Source organism: Eptatretus burgeri, chromosome 2 (assembly GCF_056783735.1).
Source record: "Eptatretus burgeri isolate ZD-2024b chromosome 2, Ebu_testis_v1, whole genome shotgun sequence".
Taxonomy (NCBI): domain Eukaryota; kingdom Metazoa; phylum Chordata; class Myxini; order Myxiniformes; family Myxinidae; genus Eptatretus; species Eptatretus burgeri.
In genome coordinates this window covers 27,742,417-27,756,642 of record NC_140962.1, presented here as the reverse complement: position 1 = coordinate 27,756,642, position 14,226 = coordinate 27,742,417, and the positions used below count along the sequence as shown (strand labels likewise).

The following is a 14,226-nucleotide window of genomic DNA, read 5'->3' as shown; positions in this document are numbered from 1 at the left end:
GTTACTGGAAATCAAAGAAGATAGAAACCAAGAAATTATCAAATAATTCTCTCAGTCAAGATTTATGATCTTCCTTGTCACAATAACAATTACACTGAACAACAAATTTCAAAATTTTTTTTTTACTGGAGATGTGTAAAGTGATTAAGACTAATTTGGGTACGCTGATTTCAAAAATCATAACCGTTTTGCTGTATCACGTCAGGATTTTCAGGAACAGAAATATTCCCATTGCCTAGAAGTCAGGATTTCAATGAAATTTACATATGTCTTTAACATGTCTATTTCGTACAATTGCTGTTAACTTGTGTTATATTTCTTTCTTTCAGATAAAGATGAGTAGGCGTTCCTGTACCAATCATCCTGACAACTTCTGTTATGTCTGTGGTCGGTATACCAAAAAAGATCAACAGCGAAGTATATCTACAGCAGTGAAAATGAAGGCCGCCTACTTTCACTACTTCGGGTGTAAGGTGGGGGACCAAGAACAGAGCTGGGCACCACACATCTGCTGCACAAGCTGTCACACAACCTTGACTCAGTGGTTGGTGGGCAAGCGCGCGAGCATGCCATTTGCGGTGCCCATGATATGGCGTGAGCCGCAGAATCATCATGATGATTGTTATTTCTGCTGCACAAGCATCGCCGGCTTCAACAAGAAGAATAAAGGTCACATCAAGTACGCTGACTGCGTCTCTGCTCGTAAACCTGTGCCTCATGATGACGAGAACCCCGTTCCAACACCTCCAGCTGATCAGAACATAGCTGTAAGCAATGGTGAAGAGGATGGTGATGATGAACCTTTTGAACCCGACACTCAAGAATCACACCTTCTGAACCAGGGAGACTTAAATGATCTTGTAAGAGATCTCTCGCTGTCAAAGGCGAAGGCAGAGCTGCTTGGATCAAGGCTGCAGCAGTGGAATCTACTTGAACCTAACACCAAGATATCCTTGTTCAGAGCACGTCACAGAGACATGGCTGAGTTCTTTGAGATGGAAGACACGATGACATTCTGCAGTAACATCAACGGTCTGTTGAAAGAACTTGGGTGTGATCACGATCCTGCAGACTGGCGCCTCTTCATCGACTCGGGGAAGAACAGCTTGAAGGCTGTTTTGCTCCACAATGGCAACGAGAAACCATCAGTCCCACTGGCTCACGCGTTCGGCATGACAGAGACCTATGAGACTATGCGGCAGCTGCTTGATTCCATCAAGTACAATGACTTCAACTGGCACATCTGCGGAGACTTGAAAGTGGTGGCGCTGTTGTTTGGGCTGCAGTCAGGCTACACGAAATACATGTGCTTCCTTTGTCTCTGGGATAGCAGAGACGACAAGAATCACTGGACGAAGAAAGATTGGGAAGAGCGAAAAGAGCATGTACCTGGTCGACACAACGTGAAGCATGTCGCCCTTGTCGACCCAGCCAAGGTTTTCCTTCCACCACTCCACATAAAGCTTGGTTTGATGAAAAGTTTTGTACGGGCAATGGATCTGAATGGGCGTGGGTTTTTATACCTCAAGGAAAAGTTTGGCAACACCTTGTCGGAGGCCAAGGTCAAGGCTGGTGTCTTTGTTGGACCGCAAATCCGACAGATTATGAAGGACTAAACTTTTCCGACAACTCTAAACCCCAAAGAGCTGGCAGCGTGGAGGAGCTTCAAAGCTGTGACGGACAATTTCTTGGGGAACGAGCGCGCGGACAACTATGAAGAAATAGTGCAGCAGCTGCTGGAGTCCTTCAGGAAACTTGGCTCCAGGATGTCCCTGAAAATCCATTTCCTACACCAGCACCTGAACTTCTTCCCTGACAACTTGGGAGCAGTCTCGGACGAGCACGGCGAGCGATTCCACCAAGAGATTTCACTCATGGAGACGCGTTACCAAGGGCGGCACAACCCGAACATGATGGGCGATTTCTGCTGGTTCCTGCATCGTGAAACTGACACAGAGCAGCACAAACGCAAAGCCAAATGCCTAAAGCATTTTTAATTACATTCTAGTGGAGTTTTTCTGTAATTTCTATAATTTTGAACCATTCATGATGAAATAAATGAATAAATGAATTTTTGTAAATTTCATTGAAATCCTGACTTCTAGGCAATGGGAATATTTCTGTTACTGACAATCCTGACGTGATACAGCAAAACGGTTATGATTTCTGAAATCAGCGTACCCAAATTAGTCTAAATCACTTTACACATCTCCAGTAAAAAATTTTGTTGTTCAGTGTTATTGGGTCTTTCTCTGGTGAATTAAAATAAACCAAGGGGAAAATATATCACCAATTTACATTGTCTTTACTTAGATTTGGGCTCAGTCCACATATTTTTGTAAACTCCTTGCTTTGCTCATTTTCCTGGTGTTGTTCCAGAATCAGATCGTTGCTGACAAGATGAAGTCTCATTGATTTGTTTTTGCGAAGCATGAAGGCTATTTTTCCCAAGCCATAGCATTTCACTTTTAGTTGGGGTGTAGGTTTGTTTGTATCATGAAAGGTGGATGGATCTCCTGGATCGTTACTTAGATTCAAAGGCCTGATGCACTGCATTCCTATGAAACATAGCGAGATGCGAATCCTACAATTATAGGATCAGGTTCACGGCACTCGTCAGTTTGGTGAGGGCGGCTTTTCCAAGACAAAGGATTGCATTCACCAGCAGTAGCAGCATGGATTTTCCCCTCCGCAGTAAATCCAAGTTGTGTTATTGTGCTGCAGATTTCAGCACCACATTTTCTTCTGCTTTGTCTGGCATTCCATAAAACAGCAAGTTCTGTTGTCAATATGTATTTCCATAGATGTTATGGGACCTCGTAGTTGATCTTCCTTCTCCTTTCTTTCCGTTACCATTTTGTAAAATGTGTCATTTTCAAGTTGCGAGAGTCAATCCACTGAATCTGGCTGGACCTCTTCCAGCAAACCATTAATTCTCTTAATTTATTGTTGTTCAGAGATTACACTTGCAGTCATAAAGTCTTTTTGCCCTTTTGTATCACCTGCTTCGAGAAGCTGATCAATTCCTGCTGGAACTCGGTGACTGCACTATCTGTGGCATATCGCTGTGAAACACTATCCAAGGAGTCATTAGGTATGTTTGCAGTTCATGAGTTTTTGGCTACTTGATGATTATGCAGAAAACACGCATCTCTATTGCTGATATAATTCATCCCATTCTTATTGCCAAATATATTTCATTGGGTGTGATCAAATTTAGGTTTCAGAATGGAGAGCCTAGGAAAATATGCCCACCATCATCCACCATGTCTGTCGTTCATTTCTTCAGCACAAGGTTACTCTTTACCATGCCAAGCAATTTTGAGGTTGCATTGAACTTTATGCTAAGGCATTGTAGATAGTACAGTGGGTTATTGCTCTCCATTGGGGGGCAGTGATTCCTCATCACATGTCTTATTCCAGAAAAGATGTAAAAACCAAGACTGAATGTAACCTATATTAACCACATGGCCTGCTGTTCCTTCATTGCAGGTTTTCTGCTTCTCACAGTCTTCTACCAACTCTTATCTGGTCTTGTATCACCTGCTGTTTTAGCTTTCCTCCCCTCCTAAAGTTTACCTACAGACATATGTTCATCCAGTAATCCCTTCAATAACTTTGTAAAGTCCAAGCTTCATGCGTACTTCAACTACTTCAGGCCTACTCATCTCCTGCTTTTCGAATTGACTCCCAATGTCAATCCAATACCAATTTTCCCTCTTGTGCTGCGAAGTGACAGCTCACTGCCATTTTATCATTATCATCATCACCGCTCGTGATATTTTGTGTTTTTGCAAACTCACCATCCCCTTCCCTCCCCTATTTATCTGCAGACTTTTATATTCCCAAGTCTCATTCCAGGCTACTCCATTATCAACATGATATTCCACCATCCTTTGTCGTCTTTCTCTTCCACAAGGTTTTGTTTTTGTGTATATAAACACGAATTGCGGAATTCTCACCGGCTCAGACTTGCACAGGGAAAGCTCGCCACATCTGAGCTTATCCCTTTCGAAAAACAGAGTCGACTCTGCTTTGGAGATTATATGCTGAAGAGAGTCTACCTTCTCTTCAAGTTCTCGAACTTGTCGACGATAGCGATCTTTTTCCTGAAGAAGAAAAAAAGAGACCAGAAGATTCAACTTGAGTTAGTGATTTTGCAAACTGTAAGTGCAATGTGATGCAGCAGCATCTCGGTTGATAAAACGGAATACTCGTCTCTGTGAAGGTCTGTGTCAGTCTGTGGAGTTGGACAAGATAAACAATGGATTTTATTCACCAAAGTTGATTTAAGAGCATATTTACCAGCATGATAAATGGTGTGGCTGTTGTTTCGAGCATTACTTCTTCATCATAACAAACGACAGCCCTTGGTCATATAAATATAGCCTAATGCTCAAAACATCAGCCAAGCCTGGTTGATAAAGACAAAGTGTAATGAAAATAGTAATTTGGGGGCCTTAAGGTTATCAAACATTGTATGCATTTCACAGACTTGAGTGGCCTTTATGTAAGCAATACACATGGAGTGCATTATGATCAGGAATAAGATAAATGTCGGAGGCTTAATTTCAGGGTGCAGAGAACCATAAGCCTAATAACCAATAATTATAGAATAGGGTGGCAAATTCATAAAACTGACCTGCATACATTGAGAATACATTGCTTGAGCTTCATCTCGCCATGCCAGGGCCTGAATGAATGACGAAAGAACATCATGCATTAGCAAAAGCATGATGGCAGAAATAAAACATATAGGGTCATTATTCACATTGTTAATAACATTTGTAGGGTGTCTGAACAAGCTCAGAACAAGCATAGGGAACAAGCATAGTCTTTGGGAACAAGCATAGTTTGAATGCAGTTACAAACATTTTGAACTAAACGATGGTAGATATCATGAAGTATATTGCACCATTCATTCTTCTAAGCAAGTGAAATTTCAGTGGTTTCTATCTACCAGGACCATACTCTGTGCAGAGCGTTGGTGCTGCCTAAGCAGTCTCCTTGGCTATTGGGTACAATCCTGGATGGGTCGCTATTCCGACACAGTACACCAGCATGCTGGAACTCATTTTGCTGACCTCAGGATGACAGGCAGAGTCAACCCCACCTGGTATTAATTCAACAGCCGAGTGGGATTTGAATTCAGGATCCTCGGATCCCAAGCCCACCACCCTAACCATTATGCCAACATTGGTTTGACGAAGGAGTTAAAAAGGTTAAAAACAATGCTATTCATACATGAACAGAAGTTCCAGGAACAAATACTCCAAGGCATATATATGTATACATTTTTCCAATATGTGTCCCTCAATTTAAATGCACTTGCTCCATTTGTCCTGCAAACTGTCTATGCCAGTATAAAATACAAGTTATATCAGATTGCTTCTTCAGCCATGTCTCAGTTACATCCACAAAGTCACTCAGTATTAGAAAATGGCGATGCAAAAAGGATTTCAAATAGAGAAATGGATAATAGCCACTGTGAGGATGAAGTCTGGGTTGTAGAGGGAGGCGATCTAGCTGCTTGAAGCCAGTCACAAATGGCAATCTGCACAACATAGGCCTTGTATACAGGTGTTGGTGTGGAAAAGGAGCACGCTTTTGGTCAACATCCCTGGGAATTTCTCCTTGATGGACTGCCGCAATGTTTGCATGAGGCTGGTGTAAAACTCCCCTGTGATTGTAGTTTCGTGAGGCATGTATTCAATCAGCTGGATTCCCTTGGCATCACAGAAAATTGAGGCCCGGATCTTGCCAGCTGAGGGTTGGGTGTAAAATGTGTTGGATAGTATTGTTCCCCCCTTGTGCTTACATTACACATGGATTCCAATTTTGTTTCACAATCCCAGTGGTGCACCACATTTTGTCATTATTTTCCAAACAAGGGATAGTCAGCTAAGTCTGCATTTCTCACTTCAGGAAAACCAAGCAATCACGAGGTCTGAGGTTCAGGGGGACCCATATTTCTTAAATCGAGAATATGCCAAAGTGTTCATACATGAAGGTGAAAATGCTGATTTGCAAAATTCCAAGTTTTGTGGATATTGTTTACGATATTAATTCTGCTTTTACGATTAATGCCTCAACATGGGCAAGATATTGTAAGATGGTTGCACCTGCTGGGCTTCCTGACCTGTAGTCATATTAAAGGAACTCAGATTCACAGTTGAAGGCGCTGTCACACCTTGACGATTTAGCCAGCAATGGCAATGTATAAAAATGTATGTAAAACGTTGGCGTACGCTGAAATTTTGATGTTTTTTAAAAAAGTTTTGGTCGTATTCATAACGTGTTGGTCGTATGCATAACATATTAGTAACGGGAACAGAACGTTTCGTTGTCTTATAGATAACTTATACCAACGAATGCTTAGCCTGTTGTCGACGTTCACAACCTATGCCCAACGATAGTTTAACTTAGGCATAGCGCTACACGTATCGCCGAAGAACTCGTGGCGTAGCCTGTTAAAAAGCTGCCGCACGCCGATTTAAATCATAACCGCCTGAAAATAGAAAGTGTCAACCACGCAGTCACACCTTGATGATTTAGCCAGCGTATGCCGACCTATGAAAAATTTGCTGAACCAAGCTGGCACACATCGAATACATTATGGGTAAGTTGTGTATACGTTAAGAGCATGCTGAAAAACGATGAAGTACGCTGTCATATTTCGTGGTACGTCTCGTACGTCGTGAAATTTCAAGCATGCTGAAAATTTTACGACGTACTCGCCGTATGGCTCACACATTCCGCTACGCTGGGAATAAGTTGTAGGCATGATATGCGATCGTTGACACACGTCGACACAAGTTCCTTGTAAGTTATTCAAAAGTCGAAACACGTCGAGGTAATGTTTAGCATACCCGAAACTTATTTTCTCCATCAAGGCACATTTTCTTTTTTTCTCCTTGGCTCCGTGAAGGCATGTGACGAAATATCTGAAGTTGTTGTTGTTGTATTTTTTTTATTTTTTTTAGTCTATCACGAATTTTAAAATATATTCGGACATTTGCTTTTAAGTGTCGACGTCGACGTGACAATATCCTCAAACAGAAAATATTCAAAGAGGAAGAACTAAGAATAAGACATGAGCAAACTGAAGAGGCAATCGGACGTGACGTAACGGCACGTGACGAAATTTCGGAAGTTATTGTTTTTTTTTGTTTTTTTTTTTAAACGCTGCCAATACGCCATTATATGGTAGCTGTAAATTAGAAACGCGTTCAGTAAGTTCTGTGGTCGTCCGGAAGACGTCAATCAAATACGTCGACATACGTCAATATGCGTTGGAGGTACGTTACAGATAGGTTCAAAGCACGTTACTCATAGGTTAGAAATAAGTTTTGGGTACGCTAAGCATTACCTCGATGTGTTCCGACTTATGAGTAACTTACAAGTAACGTGCCTCGACATGTGTCAACGAACGCATAACGTGCCTCGACGTGAGTCAACAATCGTGTAACGTGCCTACAAGACATTACTCATAGGTTATAAATAAGTTTCAGGTACGCTAATCATTACCTCGACGTGTTTCGACTTATGAGTAACTTACAAGTAACGTGTGTCGACATGTGTCAACGATCGCATAACGTGACTACAACTTATGGCCAGCGTAGCGGAATGTGCGAGTCATATGCTGGCATACGTCGTAAAATTTCAAGCATGCTGAAATTTGAGGACAACCGCAAAGTACAACGATGAAAGCCAGCGTACTACGATGTATGGCAGTGTTTTTCAGCGTGCTCTTAACGTATACAAAACTTACCCATAACGTATTCGATGTGTGCCAGCGTTTTAGACAAATTTTTCATAAGTCGGCATACGCTGGCTAAATCGTCAAGGTGTGACAGCGCCTTAAGTCAGCGATACAAGCTGGTTAGCGTAGATTTCAAATGCCATTGCACTCAAACCAATTCCTAACAGATACAGCAATATAACTGACTAACTAATCCTCTTCGTCCCCTGTGGGACATAAGGCTAAAACAATCTCCCTCCACTTAGCCCTGTCTTGTGTGAAATGTTGTGCCAAGCTCCAGGTGAGATCCATTTGATTGAGCTCTGTCAACACGGTCCGACCCCAACCAAGTGGTCTTTGACCTTCCATGTTTTCTCTTGCCAGCTGGTGTCCATTGTAGGGCTACTTTAGGAATACGATCTTGATCTATTGTTAGTACATGCTCAAGCCATCGAATACGATGACGTTGAAGCTCTTGGACAATGCTCTTGTGATCATGGAAATAATTGAACCCAGGCAGTGTATAGGCAACAGGGTGGTGTGCCGTAAGGCTGGTTTGCCTCGATCACTCTGGATTTATTTTTTTTGCCATTAAGAAATATGATGATTTCAGAATCTGACACTACTCTATACAGTATATCAGTTATGGAAATGAAAGAGAATAAAAGGTAAGGCTTTTAAAGGTTGATGTCTTCGCTCTATAGTAGCTTTTCAGAATATCATTCTGTACACATTTGATGGGGTACACATTCTGTTCACATTTTTCCCCATCCCATCCCTACATTATGGAGCACCACCATACTCCATGTTATTGTTACAAATTCGCGCCCGCCGCTGTGCAGTCGGCCGCTTTCCACGAATAGCAACCACGACGCCCACCGGACGGACAATTCAGTCGTGACTTTCCGGAGCTAACGCCGAAAACCAGTCACGGGTGGGTTTCCAATCCCCACTATGGCCGAGCCAATTGTCTACCCGCGCAAGATAGGTTCACTCGCCGAATTCGATATACCTAAGTACCTGCGCGGGCAGCCGACCGGGCGACCGTACCTCGACGCAGGTCGGCTTGGGACACGAACCGCTTCAGCGGTCCATTCCGTTCTGCAGTGATAACCAAGCGGGTATTATCGCCCGACCTCGCCGGATCCGATTCTATTGAACAGGTGTTTAAAACCCAACTATTTATTCCACCATGCAAGATGGCATTTCCAATATGGTGAAAGGTGGTGGTGGTTTGGTTGTGGTCATTTGTGAACGATGTTAGTGGTGGCGATTTGGTTGTGGTGGGCGGTAGAGGCGATCGTGGTTGCAGTGATGGTGGCGTGGTTGGCGTTGCGGTTAAGGGGAGCGATGTTGGTTGTTGCAACGGTGGCGGAGATGTGGTTGGTTCAAAATAACGATAGAAAAGAAAAACCTACCTCAAAGGATCACAGCCCGGTGAACACTAAAATTCCCTCTAAACAACGGTGGGGAAATCTATCTGAACATAAACTTAGCGGCATAACTGATGTAAGGACCTTAATGGTGTTCTGCGAATTTCCACAGCCGTAATAATATATAGGCTAACACTGTCTGTCTGCCCCACTCAAGAACACAAAAATGCTTATTGGAGAAAAAAAAGAAAAGTAAAAGTTTCTTCAAATTAATCTAAGCCAAGATAGGCTTGCTAGGCTTGCTATGGGATCAACCGAGTTTTATCAACGGTTTTATCAACCGAGATGCTTGGCAAATTAATCCAAGATAGGCTTGCTATGGGAGAATTAAAATATAAACTAGAAGGGCACTCTTCGACATTGCGACATCACGACATTGCTGGATATGCCTCTGCACACATGATAACATCATTATACATACTTGTACCAACTTTGATTTAAATCCCTGAACCCAGATTCAAAATATTAAATAATTCTGGCTGCCAGACCATGTGTCCAATCAAGTTGAAATTTAAAACATATGTTCCACATGACCACTACAACATAACTGTGACGTTTCACATCGATTGATCAAGCAGTTCAAGAGAAAGATTTTTTTTTTAAGTTTTCGTTCGTAAGTGGATAATATTCTTCCTTAGGAGACTGATTTAATTCTTTCAGGTCTTGTAGGTTTATTTTAAAAGTCCAATGATACCCTAAATCGTTCATATCATATCACCAAGGTTCTATTCTCATAAAAACTATACACCCTTCTTTATAAAATATAATTGTTATTGGAACTGTGAATTCTGTATGACCGAGAAATAAAATCAACATTTCTGTATCTTTGGAATACACAGCCATTTTTAATTAAGGATATATTGTGATAAATCAATTAATCTCACAAAGTCATTCGCATCAGTCGGGCATGGATAATTAATTAATTTACAAGCATTTTTTATATTATTATTTTTTGTTTTACTATATTTCTGTCGTTCAGTCTGTGCCTTTGTGTAATAATTTGAAAAATCAATATTCAGTTCTTGGGATACACCAAATGTAGAACCATCTTTTCTAACATGTCATTTATATTAGATTAAAAATAACATCATAAATTTTTTCATTATTGTTGAGTTGAAATAGTACATAGAAACATAATTGACCACAATATTTAGAATCTAATTCATGGACTTGCAATGTTTGATAAACACCATCTGCAACACGTGGTGGAAGACCATAAAGATCAAAATAATATATGTCTTGATGATTATGAATACAAACCCGATGAGAACTGTTCCCATAATTATCTTCTAAATTCATAATACTATTCTTTGTATTCTTAGACAATTTTGTTAATTCATCTTTCATATAAATAACCACATTATCAATTTTTTACAATATTCAGCAAGCTCAATATTTGATGCTGTATTCTTTCGAAATTCTTTACACCATTTATCAATACTCATTTATTTATGAGAAAGATATAATCCATTCCCCCTTTTAGTAAATTTTAACACCTGTCTGTGCGATAGAAGAATGTATACGAGTCAAAATTTGCGAAGGCGTTTCATTGCCTTCATGGAATTCGGTACATTATAATTTTGCCTCTTTTTTGGATACCTTTGCCCAGTGTCGAATATTCTATTCCCACTACGTAGTTACATATCGTAGGACACGTCCGTAATAAAGTGCGCGGCATCGAAATTCATCGTTTGTCCGATTTTACATATCTTGTTCCGAAAAACGTTGATTCCGATACGCTAGTTTTGTGACGTCCGCGTAGAACGCATTTGCATACCCCTAGTAGCCATACTCGCATACGTCTATTGGAATATTAATCACCTTTCCCCCAGAGAATATGTTCAGAATCCTTTGTTCTGCAACACGTTTCGCCGGAAAGATCGACGAATTGCTCGTACGGAGCAATGTTTCCTCGGTTCACGTGCGTAATATGTGTCCGTGAAAGTTTCACGGGGGAGCATAAATGATGATAAGCTTTACTATTTAGCTGCATTGCAATAAAGATATCAATTATATGTATTGCATCGTAATTGTAGTATACCGATCTGCATGAATCGCCTCTATTGATGGCCGATCGTGCAAAACAACGCCCGACGAAACTGACGATGCAGGTCTGTCAATTTCTTACGCACGTGAAAGTGGTCTGCAGGTCACGTGAACGAGGTACAACAGAAGTGATGACGCTATAGACGTGTGCCTAGTGGCACTGCACAAACAACATTGTTTTCCATTGTTTTTTTTCATTGTTTGTTTTTCAAACATCATTGTTTCAAACCATTGTTTTCCGATAAAGAAGCCCGTAATGGCCGTGATATCTCTGCTGTTATATGAAAAACGGCATTTTATCCCCTCATATTTCGGTCAAACCTGACGCACGTTAACCCCACTTTTTTGGCAAACGTTCTATATTTTCTTCGTTTTCCAGTGACTGGAAGCATTTATAATGAGTGAAACCCAAAAATGTGGTATCAAATGATTCCAGAAGTGACGAATTGAGCGGAATTATTTGAATATGATTTTTCTGACCGGCTGTCACTCTTTTGTAACGCATTAGCGAATTTCGACTCATATCTCCAATGAACAATATCGATTTATCAGGTAGGCTTTCAAGTTTTTTAGCAAAATCTACAATTACACCACTTCTACTAATTTGTTTCTCCAACTCTTTATTATGTCTTTCCAACTCTTTTTTTAGCCGGGAGTTGAGCCTTCCTTTCGTTGGCAGTTTTAGCAGGTAACTATACCACCCGTCAATGCTCCCGCCACACTTAAACAAGAAAATAAAGGAATTAGAAATGGGAGAAATCCTCCACTCATCTCTCTTATTGAATATTTCTTCAATATTGGTTTTGACATTTTAATTTTAAGTGAGCCAGTATCGTTCAAGATTTTCACCTGTTCTCTTGTGAGCAAAACAGCAATCCTTACAGCTCCTTTTATTTGAATTGTATTAACATTAATCATTCAAGGCTTTTGATTTTGAATACAATAAGATCGTTTATTTAGATTGATTTGATAAACATATACCCCAGTTGGCACAAAACTACTCATTTATTTCTCAAAAAATTATGCGAGACTAATTATAACACCATTATTTGTATTAATCTGTAATTCTGTTTCTTCCAAAAGCAAACAATATGTATCAACTCGATCTCGATCTCGATCTCGATCTCGATCTCGATCTCGATCTCGATCTCGATCTCGATCTCGATCTCGATCTCTCTCTCTCTCTCTCTCTCTCTCTCTCTCTCTCTCTCTCTCTCTCTCTCTCTCTCCCTCTCTCTCTCGATCTCTCCCTCTCTCTCTCGATCTCTCCCTCTCTCTCTCGATCTCTCCCTCTCTCTCTCGATCTCTCCCTCTCTCTCTCGATCTCTCCCTCTCTCTCTCGATCTCTCCCTCTCTCTCTCGATCTCTCCCTCTCTCTCTCGATCTCTCCCTCTCTCTCTCGATCTCTCCCTCTCTCTCTCGATCTCTCCCTCTCTCTCTCGATCTCTCCCTCTCTCTCTCGATCTCTCCCTCTCTCTCTCGATCTCTCCCTCTCTCTCTCGATCTCTCCCTCTCTCTCTCGATCTCTCCCTCTCTCTCTCGATCTCTCCCTCTCTCTCTCGATCTCTCCCTCTCTCTCTCGATATCTCTCTCTCGATATCTCTCTCTCGATATCTCTCTCTCGATATCTCTCTCTCGATATCTCTCTCTCGATATCTCTCTCTCGATATCTCTCTCTCGATATCTCTCTCTCGATATCTCTCTCTCGATATCTCTCTCTCTCTCTCTCTCTCTCTCTCTCTCTCTCTCTCTCTCTCTCTCTCTCTCTCTCTCTCTCTCTCTCTCTCTCTCTCTCTCACTCTCTCTCTCTCTCTCTCTCTCTCTCTCTCTCTCGAAGTATCTACCATATTCAACTTTATAGTTTCCTTTTGAGCGCTCAGGTCAATTACATAGCTTGTATATCGGCTTTTAAATGCAACCATATCCAATATGGCTTCTTTATTACCATTGCTTTCACACATCTTTTGGTAAGACTTGTAAGCTTCAGCATAATCATTTATATCCCAATCAATTTCCACTCTGTCTCGTGGATAAAATGTTCCATCCAGAGAAACTCGATGTTGTTTCACTTTGGCATTATCACTCAACACATTATTCTTATTAGTAGCAGTATCTCCATCTGGTTTCTTTAAAATGAGCCATAGGTATCGTGGCTTTCCTTCGAGAACACCCAAATTCCATGTGTAAGTGGTATGGTTTAGTTTAACGTGTTGACATCTTCTTATAACGTATGATACATTTAGTGGTTTATTTGAGTTAAATTTTCTATTCAACATCTCTTATGCTTAAAGATGAGGAGTATATTCACTAATATACCAACTCATTTCATCATTAACAAATTTATTCTGAGCATTAAATGCATTACCAACACCAAAAAGCAATCTATTTTCATTATCATTCTATTGGAGTTGAAATCTAATTTTAAGTCCATATATAACTGCATCATTATCACAAAATCCAAATATATCTTTAAGAGGAACTGCTACAGTAAAACTATTGCCTACTTTTGTGTGATCATTATACATTCCTTTCTTTGACTACAACCAGGTTCTGTGTTTGTTCCCGTTGCCATATCAGGAATAAAACCTCCCAGAGCCCCCTTACCCATTCTATCATGAAATTAATACAGTGTAAATTTCATAATTTCAGATGTAGCAGAGACATAATCAACCACTTCAACTTCTTGTGTTCAAATAAACAAAAGAACACTATCAAACATTTTCCAGAAGAAATATTTTACGAGTATAGCGTTTGTGTTATTCCCAGCCTGCGTGAATGTAAATTTACACAAGAAACTATCAGCTTGATTCAAATAAGTTTGTTGATTATTTATTTCAAAGTTTTTTGTTCCATTTGTATTCCAGTCTCTTCCTGTTATAGCATTTACCTGAAAAGAGTCTTCTGTTTCTAGTACAGTTTGAGATGATAATGGTATCATCCAAATCATAGATACAATCAATTGCTTCCATACTTGTATTTATTTAGGAAAAAAGATGTGAAAACTTT

General features: G+C 40.6%; 1 protein-coding gene across 4 annotated transcripts in view; it reads right to left on the bottom strand.

Moving 5' to 3' along the window:
• LOC147031667 (caspase recruitment domain-containing protein 11-like) overlaps nt 1–14,226 on the bottom strand; it is a 224,114-nt gene that overhangs the window by 96,702 nt on the left and 113,186 nt on the right. For all 4 annotated transcript variants that reach the window (XR_015050700.1, XM_085852049.1, XM_085852066.1 and 1 more), the window contains 2 exons: nt 4,643–4,693; nt 3,963–4,109 (listed from right to left, as the gene is read on the bottom strand). Coding sequence is in view for 3 of the 4 variants with exons in the window: in XM_085852049.1 (XP_085708175.1) it covers nt 3,963–4,109; nt 4,643–4,693 (198 nt within the window). In the remaining variant the exon portion in view is untranslated. The remainder of the gene's footprint in view (nt 1–3,962; nt 4,110–4,642; nt 4,694–14,226) is intronic.